General features: G+C 37.0%; 1 protein-coding gene across 9 annotated transcripts in view; it reads right to left on the bottom strand.

Moving 5' to 3' along the window:
• The window catches only part of SGIP1 (SH3GL interacting endocytic adaptor 1), a 190,060-nt gene that overhangs the window by 8,078 nt on the left and 155,235 nt on the right, over positions 1 to 26,747 (bottom strand). For all 9 annotated transcript variants that reach the window (XM_057500290.1, XM_057500291.1, XM_057500298.1 and 6 more), the window contains 3 exons: positions 15,473 to 15,584; positions 5,998 to 6,153; positions 2,858 to 2,990 (listed from right to left, as the gene is read on the bottom strand). In XM_057500290.1, the coding sequence (XP_057356273.1) occupies positions 2,858 to 2,990; positions 5,998 to 6,153; positions 15,473 to 15,584 (401 nt within the window). The remainder of the gene's footprint in view (positions 1 to 2,857; positions 2,991 to 5,997; positions 6,154 to 15,472; positions 15,585 to 26,747) is intronic.

Raw genomic sequence — 26,747 nt, 5'->3', positions numbered from 1 at the left:
CAACAAACCAGTGACTTAGACAAAGCAGGTTATTATTACTTTTTTGAGGATTTGCCAAAGTAGGAACTTGAACCCAGGTCCTCTAACTGGAAGTGCTGGATTCTACTGTCTACTGTCAATTCTCTTTGGAATAACTGACTTTGAGAAGGGGAAAAGCCAGGTTTGAAGAATCAACAAAAATGTGTCTTATTTAAAGACAATAATAACAACTTGAAATCTCAGTTTACAGTGAAAAATTCATGGTTATTATCTCTCAATTGTTCACTGTGATGATGAATAGTTATAGGAGATTCTCTTTTACAAGTACACGCACACTGCAGGGGTTACCTGAGTGGCATCTGTGCCCTTGCAGTTTTATCCACAGAGTATAAGTTTTGCTGATTTTGAAGAATATAAATAGCTCTCTATTGGCCTAGCAATGCAAGCACATATGGACACCATGGGGAAGGGTCCCCAGGGCAGATTTAGCTCTGAAGGAGGAACAGTTGCTGCAGAAACGAGACCAGAAATAGGTTCTTTTATAAAATGACAGACGTGGCTTTTAATGACAATTTTAGTTAGATAACCATTGTAATAGTTTTTAAACTTTAAATATTTTTAGCAACACAATCCTCTGCAAACGAACTCTTATTTAGAAATCTATTATTTAAGATAGATCAAAGCAGAGTACTCTAGCCCTCCCTGCCCGTTTCTGCTCTCAGCAGCCGTTCTCAACTTGATTGTACTTTCTCTACCCACTGAGGTGCTTTTTGGATATGTGAGGGTGTGTTTTTGATTTTCCCCATTACTGGGGAAAGGAGTGGTGCTCTGGTGGCCAGAAACTTTACATGCTGAGATTTGGGGGAACCTCACAAAAATGCTAGTGTGCCTGTGACTGAGTTCCTTGCATTGCTGAGAAACACCACAATGAAACAACAGCAAAAGGGAGTCCTCAGAGCACACTTTCAATCAAAAGCAGGCCCACGGTGCCTTCCATTTTACAAAGTACTTTGTAATACATTATGCTGTTAGCTCCTCACAAAAACCTATAAAATATCTAGGTAGGAATCATTGTTACCCTTATTTGCAGATGAGGAAGCAGGATGAGGGAGATTAAGTGCCCCAAGTCAGTGGCCAATAGGAAGCTGACTTAATTTCAAAATTCAGTCTCTTGCCTAAACTTTAATACTTTATACCAGGTTCATGTTGCAGTAGGTTAATTCTGTCTACTGTCTAGTTTTGTTTAATGACAAATATGGAGACTAAAAAATTTCATAGGATTTAAAATTTTTAAATCTTTAAAAAATATGAAGTGAAAATGTAGAGGCAATGTTTGTAATGAAATTTCATGAAAGAACACAACTACAGTCTTATTTTTACCTTTTTAGGCATAAGAACCATGTATATGCCCTGAAATTAATGTTCTCACTCAGGGTATAATAACATTGGAGTTTCCTTTTCTTATTTCTTTACATTTCTCTCAGAAGCTAAAAGAAGCCACTAACTGTGCTGAAATGTTTTGGGGGGAGAAAAGATAAATAAAATTGCATTTTCTATTGTATTTTCAAAAGGGATGAATTTTTGTTGTATCATATGCTTGTTTGGTATTATCCTTAATGTCCAATTCTTAGATACTATTCTTACAGGAAAAACATTATACTCAATTGCATCTTTGTAAAATGTACCATCATATGGATATTTCACTTTCAATTCCTTCCTTATAAGTAAGTGGTTTTCAACCCATAGGGTGTATTATAATCACATGGAGGACTTGTGAAAAACACGGATACTTGGATCACATACTGAACCAATTAAATCAAAATCTCTGGAAGTGGTAGGGCCCAGTACATTATATCTATACCTATATCTATATCTATATCTATATCTATATCATCTATATCTATATCTATATCTATACCTATACCAATATGAGTATCTGTATCTGTATCTATATCTATATCTGTATCTATATCTCTATATCTGTATCATCTATACCTATACCTATCTATAGATACATTTTTAATATAGACATCTATCTTGACCTATATCATCTATCTTTACCTTTATCTATCTATAATTATTATCAATTCAGAACCAGTCTTTGCTGACAAGTTCCCTGGTGATTGTAACTACAGTCATGTTTGAGATGCATTGATTTCTATTAGAGTACAACTTAAGAAAAATAATAATTTTGTTTCCTCATCTTAAGAACAACTTGTATATATTTAATCACAAATTACAATGCACTAAATATAAATAACTAGGAGATCAAATGGCTGGGAATCAGTGGGATAATCCGGCTCTATAGAATCCTGGTTTGATATAGGCATATTTACTAGATCAATAATAACTGGGGTCAAGGGCAATCCTAGACACAAAAAGAAAATTCTCACATGCTATATTGCATTGTATCAAACACTCTTTTACTCATTAAATTATTTCTTAATATAAGATTTATTTGAAGTTATTTCATAGGATTATCATATGATGAAAAAACAGCAGATTACTTACATGTAATCATTTAAAATAAGAGGTTTTAGTAGAGTAATATCCTTAACAAAATTACAGTGAATTAGTTTATCAATATTTATATAATCTTAATAGATTTTCTTCAATTTCATTTTTTGGCACGTCTCTTTAACTTTTAAATAAAATATCTTAGTTATAATATAAAATTCATAAGGATATGTATGAATATTCTCATCACTATAAGTAGTCCCCAAGTAGTCTTTTAGGGTTCCCATTTTCTCATAAATTACAGCTTTTAAATAACATTAAAATAAATGTTACTTTACTTTTACTTAGTTTACTTACTTATTATTAGTATACATACATTTGTAATGTGAAAGAGATAGCCTGACCACATAAATAGGCTTACCTGATATTTGAGCATGTCTACATTATAATATGTAGCCTGGGGTTTTTGTTCCGACACTTTCTTTAGGTGAGTCATCAAATTTGGCATGTTTACCCAGAATTCCTTGGTATTGGCATCATTTTGGGTATTGTCGCTATTCAGTTGGGAAGAAAAAATGGTTGAGTAGCATCTTGTGACAAATATTAACCACATAAAGGAGTATCTTAGCAAATTGTCTTCTGGGCTTTATATCCATTTTTGATGCTATGTACAGATTACATTATTAATGGCAGTATGGTTTTAGCACAATTGCAGTTCTGAATTATGTTAATAGATTAATACCCATAGGGAGGAATTATTGTATTGCTATAAGTCTCAGTGAGTACCCAGTAACATTAACCAATCATGACGATAATTGGTTGCCTTAAAGAGTGAATAATTTATTAACTCAAACTTAATAGCCCTTTCTACATCACCACAGTTTCTTCTGAATTAGTCAGCTTATGCAATCAAGGATCTGAGTACTCTGATCTACTTTTGAATTAACTTGAACAGTAAGGTTCTCAAAAATTGCTGAGTTAAATATTTGGCTAAAAACAAACATGGTTTTATCTCCAACCAAGGAGAAAAGGGCCACACTAAAGTAAACATATTACCTTTTTTAGCATTCACACTATTTTGTCTAGAACATCCTAAATCATAAAAAGTCACTTCATTTACCAATCCCAGATCTGACACAATAATCAAACATTGAGAGTTAATAAGGTCCAAATTAATGAGGATTTTTTGTGTTAGTAAATAATAATTTAAGGGTGTATATATAGTGTTTTCTCAAAGAAAAACATTCTCAGAGTGATATTTAACTCATTTCCTAAGACTGATACATCAATCTAAGTACAGGTGACTCTTGAACAACATGGCTTTGAACTGCATGGGTCCATTTACACACGGATTTTTTTCAACAAATATTTTGGAAAATTACTTGGAGATCTGTGGCAATTCGGGAAAACTTTTCTCTAGCTAACTTTATTGTAAGAATATGGCATATAATACACATATAAAATATGTGTTAATTGACTATTTATGTTACCAGTAAGGCTTCTAGTCAAGAGTAAGCTATTAATAGTTAAATTTTTGGAAGTTGGCACCTCTGACTGCCATGTTTTTCAAGAGTCAGCTATATAAAGCACTTGCACATATGCCTAAGACCTTGGCAATAAAACTGCCTAAAAATGAAACAATAACTGTAACTTTCACAAGAGACATATTTTCAAACCAGGGAGAGGGTGACATGTAATTCTTGATTTCAGATTGAGTAACCTTGAAAAATCAAATTAGGTTTTGACTCAACGTGCACATCAAAAACAGGGAGGGAAACTGAAATGAGACATTGCTGCTTCCTAAGCTCAATCATTTCACATTTTTCACTGAATGGGTGATTATTTCTTTTACACTTTTAAACATGGACGGAAGTTTGCCAGTGGAGCCATCACAAAGACCAGGGAGGAGAAGGTGGTCTTGGTAGGCACCTGAAGGACCTGTGACTGATTTTCACCACTGGCATGAAAAAGTCTCATTCGTTCAAGAAAGTGAGTGACTATAATGGTCCTTGAATATTCCAAATACCCACAACCTTTAGTTACTTCTATACAGATATCTGGCTTGACTAAATTCTTTAAATTATAGTTGAGTTGTTCATTCAACAAATATTACTCAGGTAGATTCTAGGCTCAGTGGAAGGTACTGAGGATATGGTGGGGAATGAATAGATGTGTTCCATCTCACATGGATTTTACCATCTAGTGAGTGGGGGTGGTGGGTGAATGAACAAACACAAATAGACACACAATTATTCGTTTTAGTAAGTGTCACAAAGGGAAAGAATAGAGTACTGTGAGAGAGAATCAAGTTTATTGTCTCTTGTTATTCTCCCAAACACATTTAGTTTGGGAATGGTGGCTGGGGGTGGAGAGGAGAGTAGGATGGTCAGGGGAGGCCCAGCAGAGCTGAGATACAAAGGATGAGTAGGAGTCAGGTGAAGAGGGGCGGCAACAGTACTGGAGGCAGAGGAAACGAGCACAAAACATCCTCAGCATTTCTAAGACTGGCAGGTCTAGCTGGAGATACAAGGATTTGGAGGCAGGATCATAGGCGATTATCAGAAAAGCAGACAAGGTAGATGACTCAGGCCCCCAAAAGCAATGGATTTGGATTCTGGGTCAGATGCAGTGTGAAAGCCCCAAAGTGAGGCCAACCTGATTTAGTTAATAAAAGGTCATTCAGCTGCTGTGTGAAAAATGTAGGAATGGGGCAAGATTGGATGCACAGAGGGAAGGAGTTGAGCAATTGCCGTGCTCCAGGAAAATGACAGTGATCACTTGGACAAGGGAGATGAGTGAAGGAAAAAAATGGACACTTTAGAGAGAGATATTTAGGTGAAATATCAGGACTAGATGATGGAGAGGAAGCTGTCATGAATGACTCCCTTCATCTCATCCATTGCGAATAATTAACTTGCATAGTCGATTATACTAACAGCATGAATGTGTGTATGTTTGTGTAAATGTGCACGTACATATTTACACAATATGTGTAATGTATGATAAAGACCTCATGGTCAGATTTAATAGAAAATGTAAAGAAATATATTTACATACACAAATTCATATAAGCTTCTCTGATGTCATGCATGTAAAGTTCCATCAAAACAATTACTATTACAATGAAATTGTCCGATCACAAAAAAATTTCAAGCTCATGTGGAGAGTAGCTCACAGTCCAAATATCATTTGACTTCAAAAGATGCCAATATAACAAATGGATTTTATTTATTTCATTGTGCTCAGTTCCCACCCTGCTCATCCATTGCCTATTGATGATAAGTAAAACAGCAATGAATAAATTGTCACTAATGCAAATTTTAATTACTCCAAATGTTTCTTTAGCCCCTAGAGATAGTTGGAATACATTAAAATACATACATGCCTACACACACAGTCATCCACAAAAACGCTGACAGTTGGTAGAAGTTCTGTGTTTGATTCTGCAGACATATCTGAGTAGAAATAATTTCTTACAGTGCTATTCCTTTGCTAAGTCTATCCCTCATCTAAAATGCGAAGCTACGCCCATCTCCAAAAATTTGTGCAAAATATATTTACCAGCAGAGAAGTTGGGGATTTGGCAGGACGTGTTCTAACCTGCTGGAATTTATCACCCGAAAGGTCAGAGCAGCTGGAGACGGGTTGTTGGCAAAGTGTCTGGTGATGCCGGCAGGAAAGGACAACACCATTTCTCCAGTGATCTTCACAATACATCTGACATATCAGAACACATGAGAGGAAAGAGGGAGGAAACTCAGGTCAATAGGCTGTGAAAAAAAACAGTGGCGAAAAAGAAAAGATTTATGTAACAATATTATGCAGCAGACAAGATGAAAGGCAATCTCTTTTAATTCCACTCTCAACTACTAAATCATTTCTAAGACCTGAGAACACAATGGTTTGCTTTAACAGTTATCCAAAAAAAGTGGCTATGTTGTGGAAAAATGCAGCTTTTCTTTCTGTTGGAAAGTCTCTACGTTCACCTCACAAATAGAATCATCTCTCTGAAATAAAAATGTCATGTAAGGCCCCCTGCAGTGGTCCCACAGGAAAGGAGAGCTCTGCGGGCTGCAGAGGGACTGAGTCAGCCAGGACAATGCACGCTGTGCTGTGAGGACACCCAGCAGCCATCTCACCTGTGTCAGCAGGAGGGCCACAGCCCCTCCCCCATGACCAAGAACACCAAAGACAATAAACGGAGCAGGAGTCAAGTTCTCATGTCCTTGGTCGAATTCTTTAGGAAAAACTTACCAGTCTGCTAACCCTTGCCTAACTCTCACACACAGATAGCCCCAAAATGTGCACAGTCTGTAGTTTTTAGGGCACAAAACCAAATGTATCCTTGACACGCTGCTTGATGTACTAATTAATGTCACACCAGACAAAGCAGGCTGAGTAGAGCTCTTTGATCAACTGCCCTCTTGGGTCATGGCCCTTAATAAGACTCAAATAAATTTCTTAATGCAGTGGCTGTGTGGTTTCGGTCAACATTTCTGGGTCGTTCTCTTTTTGATTTCTGAACATTTGGCAGCACATTCAAAGATACTAAGTTGTACAATGCTATCACACTATTCACTGGGACTTATTTAGTTCTCTGAGTAACACGATTGATACTTCGAACATGTTCTTTTATGTACTCATGAGGTGAATAAACTTCTTGCTTTCCATTTAACTAGATCTTCATTCCATTAGTTTGTCTATTTGGTTGAAATTATAAAATCAGACATATAAGTTAACACAGTAGAATGACAATTGTGAAGGAAGAATAACCTTTCCGTTTCAAAGGGTTTTATATAAGTATAATTGACATGTAAATGGCATTTACTTATAGTGTAAAATTCTATCATTTTTGACATAGCATACATCAGTGAAACCATCACAGAATTAAGATAATGAACATATCCAGCATCCCTAAAAGTTCCCTCAGGTGATTTTGTAGTCCCTCACTGCTGCCCTTCTCCATCCTTCCATTTCACATCTCTAGGCGATTCTCACATGCTTTCTGACACTGCACATTAGTTTGCACTTTCTAGAATTTTATAAAACTGAATAATGAAATATGTGATTTTTTTTGGTGGGGTTTGGGGTCTGGCTCTCTCCACTCAGTGTATTTCAAGATTCATCCATGTACTGTGTGCATCAACAGTTCATGCCTTTTTATTACTGAGTAGCATATAAATATACCACAGGTTTTTCTTTTTTAACCCATTCACCTGTTGAAGAATATTTGGATTCTTCCCAGTTTTTGCCTATTACAGACAAAGCTGTGATGAATGTGTGTGTATAGGTCTTTGTATGGACATATGCTGTCATTTTTCTTGGGTAAATATGTAGGAGTGGAATCACTGGATCTCATGGCAGGTGTACCTTTAACTTTTTAAGAAACTGATAAACTGTTTTCTAAAGTGGAAAATACAATGAGCATGACTGTTTCAGTTCTTCCACATCCTCACCAACACTTGGTACAATCTGGCTTTTTAATTCTAGTTTTAAGCCATTCTAATAGGTGCCTAATGGTATCTCATTGTTGTTTTAATGAGGATTTCGCTGTTGGTTAATAATTTAAGCATCTCTTCATGAGCTTATTTGTCATCAGTTGTCTACTTTGGTCAAGTGTCTGCTCAGATTTTCTTCTAAGTTTTAAACTGTTTTCTGTTCCCTTATGGAAGTTTGAGAGTTCTTTATACATTCTGGAGATGAAATCATTTATCAGATACATGCTTTGCAGAGAGTTTTTTCTAGTCTGTAGTTTTTTCTTTCTCTTAAGGGTAGCTTTGAAGAGCAGAAATATTAATTCATCAATTTATTTTTTTATGGGTTGTATCTAATCAATTTATTCTTTTGGAGTCCCATCTAAGAAAATTTTCCTAGATCCAAGGTCACAAAAATTTAACTTATACTTTCTTCTAGAAGTTTTTTATTTTATACTTAGCTTTATGATCCATTTTTACTTGATTTTTTGTATAAGGTGGGAGGCATGGATCCAAATTCATATTTATTTGTGGATATGGATATCTAATTGTCTGAGAGCTATTTTTTTGAGAAAACACTGTCCTTTCTCCATTGAATTTCTTCACTTGGCACTTTTGTTGAAATCTAGTTTCGCATATATGGGGGTCTATTTCTGGATTCTCTATTCTGTTCCAATTATCTCTTTTGTCTGTCTTTACACCAATATAACACTGTATTCATTATTTTAGCTTATAATAGTTCTGAAATCAAGTAGTATTAGTCCACCAACTTTGTTCTTTTTCAAGTTGTTTGGCCATTGTAGGTCCTTTGAATTTCCAGAGGAAGTTTGGAGTCACTGAGTCAATTTCTATATAAAATCGATGTAGTACCAATTCACCCTTTACCGCCTACTCTGAGAAAATTACTGTTGGACCCTTTATATGTTTTCTCTTTCCCAACTGGTACCATATTAAGTTTTAAAAGTAGAGGGCACTGGATAGACACTGCAAGAAGAAGAGATCTCCCTTCTGGTTCCAGTGTGCCTGGTAGGTTGACTCCTGCAGCACTCAGGACTAATCTAGTGCCAAGCTCCTGCAATGCAGGAGGCTGGCATGTGACTCCTGCAGTGTATATGGCACCACCAGTGTGCGTATTGCAGCTCATGTGGCTTTGCTGGTGCCCAGTAGCAAAGGCAACTCCCTTGGCATTTGGCTTCCATAGTGTCTGTGGCTGTTCTGGCCTTGTGACCAGATCCTGCAGTGCTTTTCTAGCTCCAAGCACCTGTCATGTGCACACCTTCTCCACAGTCACCTAATGCAGTGCATGGTGGTACCCAGTAGTATTCATGGGCCATTAGCTTTCCCTGGCATCCCTCTCAGCCAGTTTTATAGCAGAGTGTGCCTCAGTGAGACAGCGCCCCATGAATAGCTGAAAGGCTGCTGGGCTCTCCCTATGCCATGACCTGGAAACTCTTAAGGAATTAAACTGGGGAACTCACAGGGCACACCTCACCTCATCTGAGGTCTAGCATCTTGCAAACCATTGTTTCATTATTTTGCTCATTTTTGAGGTGTTTTTACCTGGAAGGGTAATAGGTGCCTGTTGCTCCATATTAAGAAGGAGCAGGAATCTCAAAAGGTTTATTTTTTGGGAAACAGTAAGTATTTACATTGAGTGAAATTTTTTATGACTTCACCATACATCTGGATAACCAACCAGTTTTATCAGTTCCACAACTTCCATAGTGTATTTTCTAGGGAAACTGAGATGAAAACTTTGCTTACATCTTGAGTACAAGGCACCCCACAGAACCTTGTATATTGTGTAACTGTGATTGATGAGACACATGTGGCTCAGGTGAGATGGTCCTTGGTACTTGTTTAAAATAGCTTATGTGAAGAAGTGCTATAGCCTTGTATATATAAGGCTGGGCGTGGGATAAAGGTGGAGGGCAGGTGAACTTCCTAAAGTTGCCATGTGTCCACCACCCCCACCACCCAGATATTATCATCCATAATTCTGCACCACTCTGAATTTTGGTTTCTGGAAGTTTGTACCTCCATCTCTTCTAGAGAATATTGCTGATCTCCCAGTTTGGACGCCAACCCTGCTATTTTCCTTCTCTGTATTTCAGATCCTAAACCTTGCTTGATAGACTAGTGCTGAATTGGTGCTCAGCCTGGGCTTTCCCTCAAGTTGAGTCTACTCTTGTTTTTCAATATGTGGACATGCAAAATATTATTTCACAATTCTAGAAAAAAACAGTAATTATAGCACTTGTTAAATTAGATTTCAGCACCTACCATTACTCAGTATATTGTTGCTAAGAGTGTTGGCTCAAATATTTTTGAATTGGTAGAATCTGCTCAGTTTCTTTTCTAGGTTGCTCAAAATGAGATTGAGGTGATGCCTTAATGGGGAATAAAGTTTCTCTTTTGAAGGCAAGTCAGCAATGTGGGGGAGGTACCATTTATTAAGTCAATAAACATTTATTGGCTAGTAACTATGTAAATTGTTTTTGTTTTAGTTTTGAGTGAAAATTAAAATTCAATTAAAAAATGAGCAAAACAGCCCTTGCCTTAAAATGGCTTCAGTGCTGGGTGGATGACGAGAGAAATACTCAATATAAGCCTATATGGGAAGCACCAAGTCTCGTCACTTACTGCATCTGTACTGCATCTCAGCTCATAGAGTCAGACTTTGGCTGATTTATTAATCTATCCAGTGTCTAAGTTGATCTGAAATTATCTATAATACAAAAATATTTTCAACCTATACTCACTGTAGGAAAATCTATTCAACCTAAGGATTTTTCCAGTCCATATGTAATGTGGCTACATCTCATGTGGGTCTGAATTATGGAAATCAAAAATATTACAATATTGAAATAGTAACAGACTGACTTTATGAATGAAATCTGAAATAATGTGAATCCTCTCAAATGAAACATTTGTCAACAAGGCAAAATTTCAAAGTCAGTGGTCCAAGTGACTTACAAACTGGATTCTCCCTATTGTTACAGGTGGCACCATGTTAGCTGGTCAACAGAGAGGCTGGTCAATTTTGTGTGAATTTGGTTTACGCAAAGTCAAGAAATTTTGGTCAGGAAATGTGTGAATTTGGTTCATGCAAAGTGAACAGAAATGCATCCCTCACGTAAAATGTGACTTCTATGTACTGTTTTGATAACTAACATGGTCTTCTTTTCAAGTGAATGTACTTCTATGTATATGCAGCTTCCCTTCCTTTATATATAATCCCCTCCATTGGCTTAGGTACTAGGTAAACTCCTTGTCTTCTTTCAAGACTCAGTTGAGAGGCAGACTTTTCTGAAACCTTCCTTTATATCCTCTCCTTTCAGTCTTCCTTAGTTTTTCCTTTCTCTAGATTCCTTGGACAAATGTACAGATTTTTTTTTCTGAAATCTGCTGTGTAGTTTCTTGCATGTATTTTTCTTGCTATTGAGAAGGCAAGTATTTGTGTCTTAGATTCTGGGAAAGCAGAGGAGCCTAACACAGTACCCAGGGCAGAGTGGGAACTCTATGAAATATTTTAGGAATAAATTCATACATTTAGCAATTATACCTAGGGTGCCTGTACAATAGGCCAGGCATTATGGTAAGCCCTAGAACGGACAATGAGAAACAGGACAAATGTGGTCATTGCACAGACTTTCAAGTTAAGTTGGGAGATAGATATTTGAATAAATAACTGAAATATGATAATAAGGGAAGGACAGAATGTAGCTGAGAAACATAAGCTTTTCCAGAGGATTAGAGAATTGATCCCTAGCACCAGTGTTAGTCAAATAGGAGCAAATAATGGGAGATGTATTTCCCTAGCCAGCAGCAAAAGCAAGAGTTACCTGCCTAGGAGTTACAGAGAAAGACTCAATGTCAGAATACCTGTTACAGGTGTTCTGGATACTCAGGGAAAGAGTGTAACTATATTTGCATGGGTTACTTATCATAGCATATAGTAATTTAGTATATTTCTCTTTCCAATGTATGGCCTGAAAACAAATGGGGAAGGCTTTGGTGCAAGATGAGGGAACCACAGGCCAAAGCAAATCCATATGCCTTTCCCAGATCATTTCTCTATGTGGTGCTGTGTTTGGCTTTATCGTCCTCCTCCCCCGCTCCCCTGCAATCGAACTGTCAAACTTGAGTTGTTTCCTTAAAAGTGAATAACAAAGGAAAAGCAATTAAAATGATTCACTGCCTGGATATGAAATTAGATTTAGAAGAATGTTATTTCATGACCTGTTCATAAATTTCAGATCTCATTATTTTAATGAAATATACTGAATCTCCTGTCTACCAATATGTGGTGTACATTGCAAATACTTCTGCCAATATAATTGAGAACAGGCTCAATGTATGCAGCCATCCACAAGTCAGAGGCTCAGTTAATTCGTAAGAGCAAAGTGAAAGCACCACTAATATGGCTCAAGCACCATATGGGAGGAATGTCAAGGTCATGAATGCCACGCTCACTGGTGCATCTCTCCCCACACACCTGCCATATAGTGGTCTGGGGAAACCAGAACAGGATGAAGAACCCAGCTTGTATAGGGACAGGTCCACAAAGTGACTAGGAGGCTGCCACACACTACTTCTGGGATTTAAAAAGAAATTATTATTAAGGGCTTCTTAACTCCCATTGCACTATATCTATTTGTCTTCTATTAGATTTTGTATTATATTTATGTACAAGTCTTATTTTCCTTATCAACTGTCTTCACCACCAATGCACCACCTAACATAATGACAGGCATATAGTAGTCATTCTGTGGATGTTAAGTGAGTGATTCAACCCAACTCATCCAGCAAAGATGCCAGGTCCTATCTTAGGTCCTGAGGATACAATGAACAAAATGCTCAAAGTCCCAGCTTTCATGGAGCTTACATTCTAAGGGCGGAAGAGACAGGCAGTGGACACTGAAAACATGTAGCATGTTAATTAGAAAGAAGAGTTATGGAGAAAGAGAAAGTGAGGTAAGGAGGAAGGAAATGTTGACAGGAGGTGAGAGGGGTGTTGCTATTTTACCAGGGATGGACAGGGAAGGTCTCTGATGAATCTGTTGAAGGAAGGGAGGGGGCAAATCTCTGAGACAGCTGGGAGAAGACAGCATCCAGGCCAGAGGGGCAACAAATGCAAAGACCCTAGAGGCAGAAAGGGCCAGGGTGAGGGAAGAGACACGGCCATGAAGTCAGGGCGGCTAGGGAAGGGTGAATAGGGACAAGAGTGAAGGAAATAAAGTGAGAGGGGGCAGCTGGGCAAGGGTAGAAACGTCAAAGGACAGATCATGAGGGGCCTTCTAGGCCACTGCAAAGTATTTGGTTTTTTATTTTGAACAAGATAGGAGGATTCTGAGCACAGGTGTGACATGATACATTGAGAATAGATTTTAGGGGGACAAAAGTGGAAGTATTCCTATTACCAATTAGATCTCTGAATAAATGAATGAAAGGCAATTAGTAAGTAGACAAAAAAGAATTCATTCTTGCATGATTCCCAGTGTTTTTCACTCCAGTATAAACATCTCTCTACACTCCTGACTACTCTAGTTTTTTAAGGTGTGTTTCCACTCATTGTCATCAATTCAGGTCAGCCTGAGCTTTCTAAGGTGTAGGTCAGCCAGTAATAAGTAGTCCTCGGAACTGGTATGACAGTAAGTTCTGCAAATTCTTGGTTCAAAGAAGAGTCTAAAGAACAAACATATATGTATGCATGTATATAAATACACTTTATATATATCAAATATAAGTATACTTTAAAAACAAAGAAATTCACGGTGCTTGCTCGTTCAAATGCACACTCTAAGTGAGGTAGCTTTTAGTTTCTACTGGGAAGGGGATGTAGCAAGTTACCCTCCTGCTTTGAAGATGAAAGAGGGAAGACATGGGAGAAACCAGAGTGAGACAGATGGAATGGCTGTGCTCTACCCAGATTAATATGCAGAGACTTAATCCCCAATGGGATGGGGTTTGGAGGCGGGGCTGTTGGGAGGTGATTCGGTTCTGAGGGCTGACCCTCTAAGTGGGATCGGTGCCTTTATGGAAGAGATCCCATATTGCTCCCTAGCCCCTTCCACCACGGGAGGTTATTATGACCGAGGGAGCTGCTCTCATCTGAAACCCCGCCTGCCAACACCTTGATCTTGGACTTTCCAGCCTCCAGAACAATGAGAAATAAATTTCTGTCTTTCGTAAACCACCCAGTCTACGGCATTCTGTTAAAGTAGCCCAAATGGACAAAGACAACACAATGGTTTTTTTTTTTCTCTACAATACGCTGGGCCTAGAATAAAATCTGTATGTTGTTTAAAAGGATCTGATACATAGGGAGGATGATAGATCTCAGGGGCCAGTAGGACACTTAAAGGTGGAGACGCTAATTATATTAGTTTCCCAGGATAGTACTGTTAGATTTAGAATTCAAAATACTAGCATTTCTGAAGTATAAAGAGGATTCACAATTAGTCATACAGATTTCGACTTAATATATGTGAGGATCCAAGTTCTAATTATACTTAATTACCACTGTTTCAAAATTTTTTGTAGAACAGTCTAGTGTTCTCTATACATATTTAATTTGTTCTCTCATTTTTATTTCTATGGATACTAAAGTTTTCTAAGCCCTAGTCTTTGTAAGTAAAGAATAAAGAGCATTTGTTTTCTTACCTATATCTCTCCTTTGTTTATTTAATCACATTTGTACCTAGAATTGTGTTATTGACTTAGTGACACACCTGAAAGCCAGTTTGACTTAGAAGCTTAGCTTTCAGTATAGACTAATAACCACACTGACCTTTTTTTGTGTCCTAAACCCTTTTGTGAAATTGGTAAATGCTGTAGACCCTGTCTATGGACAAATAATGCACATATGCACACACATAAGATATACAATGTGATTTTAAGGAATTCATATGAACCCTATCCATGGAACTTCTTGTAGAGAGGCAAAATATCTAATTATATAACATATGCATTCAGGGCAAGTCTATTGTCAGTATGTACTGATATAATTGAAATCAGACTCATATAAATAGAGAGTGGTGCATTTTTACTTTGCTGTCTTAATTTTTCTGGTCAGTTTTTCCTTACTTATTAAGGGTAACACACAACTTGTCCTCTTACTAAAGTGTGTTATTGAAAAATGCTTTCTCCAGGTTCTTATTCCAGTACACCATTGTTTCAATTTACATGTGGGTGATTCCCACCCAGGCAAGACTAAGACAATAAAGACACAATCTGGACATTTACTTTTGTGAGATAAGAGATTTTCTTACTGTTGACGGAGTTGGGTTAAGGTTTTCTGTAACTTGCAACCAAAACTGATCAGAGATTTGTGGAGAGTAAGATTGTTGGACCTTCTGGCACATTTTTTACAAACCATGAATAAATATTCCTAATTAAATTTTCTCCTCCATTCTACATATGCCACCTGTTATTGTTAACTGGATTTTTTTTTTTTTTTTTTTGGTTTTAGGGCAAGGGATGAAATAGGCATATTTAAGGCATCCCCCACTGAGTAGAATAGAGTTTGGTAAATAGAGTGCACCAAGCCCCAGGCTTACTTGCTTGGATCTGCTCCTTTGAAGTAGGCATTGACCGTTTCTGTAAATGCTGCTGCAACAGGGAGGGTATCCTGAGCTCCCATGGTTAGGGGGCTGGGTCCCCTGGAAGAACCTGCATGAAATGAAAAACTTTCACTTATTATGGACATAGGAGACACCTTAGTATATGTGAAACTAAAAGCCCATTAAAGGATCAGAGGATGAATCTATTACCAGAAAAAAAGTAATGTGCTAAGAACCATAACTCTGTATATTCAGCATAGAGCTCAAGTATTTGAAAGGAAATATTTGGCTGGTATACAGACAAACAATTTTATTTTACTACAGAAAAAAATACAAGCAGAATAACAAAGCCATATGTCTTTTCAATATTTTACATAAAGCGTAAGGCAGTACTTGAATGACAGTTTGTATAACACTTAGTTGAAGAAGATTGGTAGCTTCCTATTTGAGCATTCACCCTGTATAATTGCCTATATACTCAAAACTTTTTGCATTTCATTTCAAAGAGACAAATAGCCATGGAGTACTGTGTTATACATTGTTCTTTTCTTGATTTTTTCCATTTCAAAAATTTATTACCCTCAGATCAAGGAGGCTCAGGTTTACATGTCCAAAAACATATACAATCAAAATATACACCTTGACTTAGCACAAACACGTAAATATACCAATTAACACCATAAAAAATAAGTGGTGCTCATGTTTATCGGACACCTGCTACATATCAGGTGCTGCACTGGATACCTTACAAGAATTATCTTATTCAAGCTCCTCATCAGCCCTGGGATGGAAGCATTAGTGTTTGCATTTTACAGAAAACTGAAGCTCAAAGAGATTAACTCACTTGCCCAAGATAACATAGTTAAGAGGCAAAACTAAAATTCAAACCTAGGTTTGCCCCCTAATGCTCATGTTTTTCCCATTATTCCAAATAGTTTGCCTAAATGCAACATTTTCTTGTGTGGCTTTGATACAACTTGAAGTTTCCAAAAGGAGCAAAATTCAGAGTTGTTGCCTCTGTTATCAGTCTCTAGGCAAACTGTGAGTAAGGTGAACAGTAAGGTCTCGGTGATGACGGAGCATTCTGTCACACGGCCCCTGCTTCTCTCTACTATCAGACAGAACACATTTACTCTTCCCCACCCTGGCATCGGCTACACACTATGCTTTTTTTTCTTCTACTTTTAATAAGCTCTGTCTCCTACTTTGGCTATGAAAAAAATCTATCCTTTGTATACTCCCAACTAAGATTTCCATAATAATTCTAGTTCATTCCAGTCACTTCTTTTCCATCTTCTCAAGGCTCTCAATAGCTTGGACTCAGTAATTAAACACTAACAAATATTTGCTTACTAGTCATTATGCATAAGGTCCTATGGTGGGTGCTGGGGGTAGAAAAATAAACATAATCCTGTTCTCAAGGAGTTACAGTTCAATGTGCTAATATCATCATTATTGTAAACATCATCAACATTCACTGCAACGTTACCTCTATCACATTATTTGTTGCATACTCACTATGTGATTTACATATATTATCTATGTAAGCACATGAAGTAAGTATTATCTTCATTTTGTAGTGATGGAACCAAGGCTGTGCTTGGTCTTGCTTGGTTAGTATGCAGAATATTTAAGATTGGTATTCAAATATGGGTAAGTTCAAAGTTTAGACTCTGAGGACTATCTTAGTTTGCTGCCTTAGGAGTCAATTACAATCTCATTTGAGGGCAAACAGACAATTCTGTACCAGTGGGTGAGTCCTACTTGGAGTATGTATAAGTCTTTGCCACCCATAAGACTACAAACTTTTAGAAGGAAGGAACTATGATATGAGCCTCTTTTTTGGGACCTCCATAGTCCCTAAAAAAGAGCCAGTATTACGCTGACCTTTTGTTAAATACATATTAAATTACCCATTGTTGGATCTCAGAAAGGTGAGGTTTATGCACATCTATAAATAAAAAAGTCACACCGAACAGAGGCCATTATTTTGTAATAGTGGGGATCAGTTCCTTTTTTTATTCATTAGTTCAAATGTTAATATTATGTCCTGGAGGAGAATGGATTCCCCGTCTGGTGGTTAAAACTGGGCAAGTGGTGAGGGGGCTGGATTCTCACTATCACATCAGGGTTATAGCTACTATGTGATTGGAACTTAAGAGGTTGGTGAAGGGAAAGATAGATCTGTAATCAAATAATTAAAGCAATTGGACTAATGGTTTAAGAATGCTGTCAACATAGCTCCACGAAGCACCTAAAGCTGCTTGGATAGGTCAGGGAAGGTTTCACTGAGAAAGTGACACTGGAGCTGAGGTTTGAGGAGGAATAAGATCTCACAAGAGGGAAAGAAACAGGTCCAGCATGTAGTATGTGTGGAACTGAGCGAACACGTGGTATTTGAGATACCACAGGAAGTATGTATGTGCGTATGTGTGTGTGTGTGTGTGTGAATATGGTGGGTATTGGAGGGTGAGAAGTGGAAAGGAACAGGCTTGCATGATTAGGAATTAGGTCATGAAGAGATGTGAGGAATTTAAACCTCACTGTCTAAGAGGACTCAGAGGGACCTGGAAACTAATTTCAAATATCTGAAATAATATTGTTAGACAGTGACTCAAAGGACAAGAGTTTATGGCCATGAATCTGCAAATTAATAGCTTTGTGACTTTGGGAAAGTCAATTAATATTAAGTTTTCTCAGCCATAAAATGACAGTAATAGGCCACATAATCTCTGTGATTTATAATTTTATGATTTTTAAGTTGTTTACAGACATTTAAAAAGTTTTAAGTGGTAGTAACATTTTCTAACACAAAAATAAGCTGCTTTGAAGACAGTATACCTTTACTGGAGGTTTGAGTAGATTTGTCAAACATTTACTGAGCCTCTACTGCATTTAAGACAGTGGTGGGGACACATATGTAAACTCCCAGGAAATAAGGCATGAACATATGGAAAACCCAAAAACCATAATATATGCAAACAAGAGCTTAGTTATTCATGTGACAGTACTATACAATCAATTCACTGCAAAGATTAACTGTCAAATGAGCAGTATAGGGGATACTGATCCATGATTTAACACAAGGAAGCTTGGACTCTGGGATCATGGAGACTTGGGTGTGAATTCTGGGTCTTCCCCTTGTAATCTGGATAACTAGGCGCAACCTATTTAATCTATCTGTGACTCAGTTTCTTCATTTTAAAAATAGAATAGATACAACATCTATGTTAAAGGCGTGTGGTGAACATCAAATGGGATGTTTGTGAAATCCTTAGGATGGTATGCACTCAAAAAGTATGCTAGGTACTGATGGATACACAAAAATGTATGCAATGTACCCCTCCTTCGTGGGAAGGGATGATATTAGATAAAAAGGAAAGGTAAAGCACTATAGGAAGTAAGACAATAGTTTAAGATTATAATTATTATATTACTGTTAATGACTGTTTTTAGAGAATTCAAGGTATTTATTAATGTATGTCCTCCAATAAAATAAAATATCAAACACTAAAATGGCTTTATGGTCTTTATCTGTTGAGGGGATAAACAAGTTCAGTATAATTATTATTATTTCACTCACGCAAGTTCTTTCTGCTAGTTAATGGTAAAGCTGAAATTTAATCCTGGGTCTCCAGACTTTAACAAATAGTAGTAGCAACAGGAAACAGTTCTGTACTTCTTATCACATACCAAGAACTATGCAAGGGGTTTACTTATATTAACTCGCAATCCTGATAATACCATGATAAGGCAATTACCATTATTAAACCTGTTTTACAGAAGGGAAAACTGAGGTTTCAGGCCCTGCCCACAGCCGTCCAGTTAGTAAGCAGTAAGAACAGAGTTGGGATGCAAACCAGTCCCAGGTTGCCTGACACTGGATCTCACACTCTTACCTACTCTGCTCCAGGGAATGGAAGTCAGAACAAAATGTGGTTGGGCATCTGACGGCACATTTGTGGTACCACCAGAAAGATGATTTGCTGACATTAGCTTGTGGAGTTCTGCCGAAATAGCAATTCCAGGGTTCTGGAAAGCAACTGGCATGCACACTTAGGGATTTCTGAGAAATGGAAAAGGCACAAAGTCACCAGTGTGGGGTATTTTCTGAAAGGCAGTTTTTGGTAACTCATTAGCAAACATGGTTACAACACACACACACGCACACACACACACCAACCTAAGGCCAAAAAAAATCTTTAATAATAGCATGACATCTTTAAAAGATAAAGTTGTGAATTTGTGGAAAGCATTTCTGAGTAGTAACTGAAATATGAAAGTGAGTGTGGAGTATAAACTGTATATGTAAAAATGTTAATGGAGAAAGGGGAAGAGAAAAGGATGGGGAGTGATTTTAAAAGAGAAAGGGAAAGATACAAAACAAAATGAGAAAAGGAAGCAAATACTCAGGTACAGAAATTGTGTAAGACTACAAGGTTTACACATAAATGAATGTTTGCCTCCGGAGATCAAGAGACGCCTCCTCTCACTCTGTCGTTGCTAGTTTGTGTGGAGGTGAAGCATGGAGCCAGGTGTGCCCGAAGCAAACTGGGGAGCGGGCAGATCTCATCTCCCCTTTCTGTACATTTTCTATATAATGTTTTCCACTATGCAAGGTTGAAATTTACAACTTGTTTTTTTGGATCAAAGCCATCTCATGAAGAGTACTTATTTTCAGTTGTTGCAAAATTAAAATTAATTTATGTCAAACTAGTGTCCCCATCAGGGGTGTTTGCAGCACATGTCAGTCTGTGCTCAATAAATGGTGATAGCTATTATTTTCTATGTCCTAACTTTGTGCCAAACCCTGTGCCTCATTTCACATGTATTATCTCCTTTAATTCGCACATTTGCCTCTCACCATGTCGGACTATTTTTAACATGTATCTCTTCGCAATGAGAAAACTGAGAGCGTAAGTATCTATCTCAAATTCAGAGAGAAAGAGACCTATCCTTTAGTCAGTATGCTTTGCTGGGACATAAAGAATCTAGACTGTATGAGAGGGTGTGGGTTTTAGATCTGACTATGCTTATTCGTTAATATCTGATCCTGGCAGGTCAGTTATTCTAGCTGAACCCCCATTGCCTTGGAACACTGACGTTAGTGTCACCAACCTTACCTGAATGTGGGTAGGATTTGCACTTCCAGATGCCAAGAGTCGTAAGACTGCACATTCTACCTTCTGTTCGTCTGGGATGGGAAAAAGTGGCTCTGCAAGCACAACTTGAAGCATAAGCAGCAGGAGAGGTGGTCTTGTTTACAAGACCATTCCCACCCTTGTGGTCTACCAACCCAAATAACTGCCCACTCTACCAGGCCTGCAGGCAAAGGACCCTTCCATCCAGGAAGAGAGTGTAGGAGATGCAACTAATAGAAGCAACCGAAAGTCTCAGAATGAGTAAAAAAAGAGAGAGGAAATTCTAGGAGTTGTATGAAGCAGCAGAAAGTGGGGATTTGGTTAGATTTTTCTAAAAATAAATGCAGATCATATTACTTAGAACTAGTAAAAGATAAATTATATTCAATTCTATGATAATTTATAGAATATATTCTGTATACGCAGACAAAGAATGTCAGAATCAGATTGAGTTAAATTTGAATCCTGACTTTATCACTTACTGTGTGACCTTGGCCAAATTACTAAATCGCCCAGAGGTTCAGCGTCAACATTTTGTAAAATGGAGATAGCACCTTCTACAGATATTGTGAGGATTAAACATGATGATATAGGATGTCCTTGTTATCCGAGGATAGTATCACAAAAAATCACTTGAAAGTAAATGTATTAAAAGTTTCTAAAATTTTATGGTATATAGTGCTACAAAGGCTTGATTGAGCTAAACTAAATATAAAACTAAACATTAAACCAAATATAAAGTTTTCTATTTTTTTCTTCATGATTTCAAATTTTTTTGCCATGTTCTTTACTGATGGATCAGCATCCGTCTTATGAGATGTTGTGTGTGTGTTTATGTGTGTCTAAGTTGTCAAACTAAATTTGTGAAAAAGCCTTTTATTAACACACTACAGTAAAGTAATTACTGAGTTCTTAAAATGAACAATGATCTGTGCTGATATTTTGAGGCAGGGAGTGTTTTTCTGATAAAACTGTATTATAGCTCTACACATCAATCTAGGTTCAGATTTGTCTTTGATTCATGGTCAGAAAGTGAGCCTCTACTGCAGAGTTAATCGAGAGTTTTATAAATTTTCCTATGGGCTTCTCATTCCTTGATTTTCTTTTGGAGTATGTTGTAAACTTCCTTTTTTTCTTCTTCAGTTACTCACAGTTTATTTCTGCTAAATCTTCAATTGACAATGACTTTAAGCATGACCGAAAAAGCTTTACACTCTCACTTTCATTAACACCATAGAATCCTGTAGCCTTTCTAAGGCTGGCAATTGCACTTTGTAATAAACGTGCACTGTATTTGTATTGTATGTCCTTTGTTTGTAAGATCAGACATTTGCAAACTGACACTTTCCATTTTTTGAATGAACAGGGATAGATGCTTAGATGTTAGTGTTAATTTGGGAGAAGTGATATTAGAATAGGGACTACTGTTTGAAGCAAATACTTTCATGTCATGTTGGTCTTTACCTTCCTCCAAAACCCAGTAAACTGACACTTGGATAAAGAATTTCACTAGTATATGTAAATCTGAGTGCCTGCACATAATAAATTCTCAATAAATAATAGTCATTACCATTCATCAAAGAAGAATTTGCCTGGCGGTCACAATATGTACTAAATTGTTTCAGTATCCCCTCAACACCACATGCATTTAACACATGAGAAAAGATAAGAAGATTAGAAGTTCTTGGGTCAGGAGAAAGATTTGCATCATGAGAACTTTATTTGAGAAGGTGGCTTGTGCTCTTGTTACCTTGTGGGTCTTAGCTAAAGTGATGATGAATAAAGTAATATTACTTTTTAAAACAACTACAGCAGCTTTGCTTTTGAAATTTTTAGGATAGGTCTGTGGGAAAAGGAGTCCAAGGAAAATTTTTATTACATATAAAATTTTCTTTTTAAAAATTTTTCTCTACATATACATATTCAGCTATTACACTTTTAAATAAATGAGTTGCCTTAATTTATATGGAATGTATCATATATATGTGTGTGTGTATATGCTGCATATAAAAGTGTATACATTAAAATGTTTATTTTTGGTATATTTTTGTCTATTTTGAATTTTTCATAGTCCAATGAATTCTAGCCTAATCTAATAAATAACAATATGATGAAAGCTTAACTGAGCATGCACTTTTTGTATTCTGGGGATCAGACTAAATATTTCACATGCATCACTTACTGAATCCTTATACTTTTAAGAAAAATGCATATTATTATCACTGTTTTACAGATGACAAACTGATGCTTCAAATAGTCAAGAAGCTTTTCCAAGTGCTACTCTGGCTTCTCACATCCTGAGATAAGTAGCATCAGTTGGCTTGCTGACTGCTATAAATTGGAAGAAGGGCAAACCTCATAGAGGAGGCACCAGTGATACTGTGTATTTGCTATAAGCTAGACAGTGTCTTTTATGCTGTACACAAAATGCATCATTTAGTCATCTCCATAGTCCAGTGCCCAGATAGGCATTACTGTGTATTACAAACCAAGAAACTGAATCTGGGAGAGGACAGTCATCCATCTGCCCACGTTCTCATGGACATTAAGTGGTGGAGTCAGGATTCAAGTGCACGTGCACTTAATTCCATGCTCTTTCCAGAAAAGGAGTCTCAGAGGCCTCATTTTGACAGTGGCATTGGGGGACTTACACCTGGTACACACTTCCCAGTGGGCAAGGCATTCGCCTTCATAATTAAGAAAGGCAGTTATCATAGAGTAGAATTAAAGATACTGAATTTCTGGGTATGTAAATAGGATAAAAGCTATTTTCAATCTTCCTCTTCATAAATCCCTGCTTACCTGCCTTGGAGATATGCATATTTCATAAGCATATATTTCTTGCCTTTTAAGTTCTGCTCAATCAAGACATGTATTATCAGCTGACATTTTGATGTGTTTTCTAGGGAATTTTCTTCATAGTGGATCTTTGCTTACAGTTCCCAAACTTATCCAACTTGAATGTCCTACTTAACTCACTTCCTAAAATCTGTTTGACTCAGAAAATGGAAAATTATGCTGTGTTTGCCTTGTCATAGACACATCAAGCATATTCAACGCAAAGACTATGGTTAGAAATGGAATAGGGCAGGAGACAAAGCCATAATAAAGATGTCTTTGGTATGAGGACTCACATGGTCAAACCCTAGACAATTTCACATAGTCAGCACTGAGAGTTTGTTTGCTCAAGTATCTGAAGCTGAGGTGGCTTAAGCATGGCACACACACAGAGTATGAGTAATGATAACAAGAGCTGATTAGGTACAGCACTTATGTGTGAAGGCCACTAAGCTGGATACTTTACATGCATTTCTTCTACTGTAAACACATCTGTTTGAGGTATATACCATTACTACATTACTATGTATATTTACCATTGAGGAAACTGGAACTTAGTGAAATCAAATAATTTGCACAAAGTAACTTGCTCTACCGTAAGTAGAGGTGCTGAGAAGGTAAACAAGACCTAACTTCAATTGTATTATTAAACCAGATCCTGTATTATCAATGTTTGCCCACTTATGGTAGTAAGTTTGATCCAAGATCCAGCTGTGCATCTATGCATTCTCAGTGTGGTAGGATCATGCCAAGGATGGGTGAAAATCGGTCCTTGAGGGAGGATGCAAGAAATCTTACTTTTTTTAAAGATATAAGGCATCTGGATATACACATAATACATAACCAGATATAGAACGTATCTGACATTAAAATTCTACTGGGGAGCAATTAGGGAAAACAAAGGTCTAAAAAGGCTCCTTGGGTTCGGGGGGAGGGATAATAAACGAAAATTTGAGAAGCACTGGTTTACAGTTTTAGAAGGGCCATGAATGTCAATGTCCCTGTACACCTTGACTCTCTTGGAGAAAATGTACACGTTTGCTGAAGTACAATAGTTTTTTCCTTCCAACTAACACAGAGTGAATAATGTCTGTGGTGCCATAATCAAGAGAAGGTCTAATGAAGATACTTGGGAAAATATCTAGCAAGCACCATACAAAGAAACAGAGTACAGGAAAGGGTGGCTCTAGAGTTTGGTCAAATCAGGAATGGTGCTCTCCCTTGAGCAATGTGGCAGTCCCCAAACTGAGACAGGAAAGAGGTGAATGCCGTCAGGAGATTTAAGTAGTCGGAGGACCTGGAAGGGGCCTGGGTCAGGCTTCAAGCCACACAGAAGCTTCAAGCCAAACCAGAATACGGTGGTAGGGGACAGTAACACGGTGGGGTCCAAAGCATCACGAGAAGGAGTGAGGAGTCTGTGAAGGAATGGGGAGAATTAGAAGTTCCAAAAAACTGCAGGTGGACTATATTTTCCTGTGGAAAGTTTAGTGTGTTTTTTCAGAGAAGTCGTGTCTACTTGAAGGTATGGATGGCTTTGGAGTTCACAACACTAGCATATTATTAGCTAGTTAGAGTCTTTCTTGAGTATAAGTGGGAAACAGTAAGAAAGGAAAAAACGGAACAAAATATTCACCAAAGAACCATACATAGTTAAAAGAGTATGAAAACAGGTTTAGTCTCCCTAATAATCAAAGAAATATAACAGGAAGAGCGACAGAAGTTTTTACTTTTTCGGATTAGAAAAAAATCTGAAGAAACCAATACTTCATGCTGTGAGAATATAATGAAATGGGCACTGTAATATAATGTTGGTGGAAGTAAAAATTGGTGTAACCTTTCTAGAAAACTACTTGGCAATGTGTACCAGGAAACTTTAATAAAAGTTTCATGATTTTCACCCATCATTCCAATTTTAAGGATCAAAATTAAGAAAATATCTTAAGGCCAAAGTATTATGAGCAAAGATGTTCACTGCCTATGGGAAAACTTGAAGCCATTTAAATGTCAATAACTGTTTAGTAAAATAAATCATGATTCCTGACAAATTGAAATGTTACACAGTATTAAAAAGTTTTCACTAATTTAAAAATGGAGCTAAAAACAATCACATTATATTTTCTCTAGTAGATTGGAAAAGGTGAAAAGTACTGAGATAGCTCAGTGCTGATGAAGGCATGGAAAAAATCATAATGCTGGGGTGAACCTTTTGGAGGGACATTTAGTAGTAATATTTAAAATGTGCATACCCTCTAACAGGGCTGCTTATCACACCATTTTACATAATAGTAAATAAAAGGGTAAAACTCTAAATATCCCTTAATAAAAGACAGATGCATGCATATAATATAATACTATGGAACTATTAACCTGATTATGTAGACAAATATATATATATGCACACACACACACACACACACACACACACACACACATATACACACACTGCATATAGAAAATCTAAATGGCTACTATTGATTGAAAGTTAAAGAGCAAATTATATATATTCTATTTGTATGAAATGGTGCATATTTCCTTGATTATAAGAAATATTTTTTGGAAACATTTTAACATTAAAAGAAACCTGGCAGCTGCTAACAGAGCATGGTCCACCCTTGTCATTGCTAATAGTTGTGGAAATGTAACCATGAATAGAATTATCAGCTTATCTCAGGTTCTTCTCAGTTGAGTTGCTTCAATTGATAACTGTCATGTGATCACATTTTAACTTACATTTGGATCCTTATTTCCCCTTAAATTTTTTTAAAAAAGATTCCATCTGATACAGTAATAGAGTGAAAAGTTATTTGTACTCACAAGATAAACTGTCACCAATTTATGCCTGCATATCAGGCTATGCAATTGCAGGCAGGAGAAACTGCCACATTCCTTGAAATCTAAACCACATAATTTTGAAAGATGGGACAAGTAGACCCTAACTAATTATGCATCATGAAAGAATACATAACTTCAGTTGCTAGAACTTTATCTGTCAAAAAACTTCTAGATGATTTTCAAGAAAGTTGTTTACCTTTTGACAATGTATAAACGTAGGAAAATGCATGTAGATAAAAGATGGAATTTTTGATGTGCTCCCAAATTAAACTTTCAATGTCAAAGAGAATAAAGAAGTTAAGGTTTTAAGTATGTGATATAAAAAGCATCAAGTCACAGTGTTATTACTGCTGATGGCAAGAAGTGACTTATATGTATCTTTATTTCTGAATATGAAATAGGCTTAGACAGTTCTGATGGTTATACTGAAGATAATGGCTTTTGTCTGCTGTTCATTAGAA

Source organism: Manis pentadactyla, chromosome 4 (assembly GCF_030020395.1).
Source record: "Manis pentadactyla isolate mManPen7 chromosome 4, mManPen7.hap1, whole genome shotgun sequence".
Taxonomy (NCBI): Eukaryota; Metazoa; Chordata; class Mammalia; order Pholidota; family Manidae; genus Manis; species Manis pentadactyla.
Note: the sequence above shows the minus strand (reverse complement) of the source record. Positions and strands in the feature narration are given on the sequence as shown.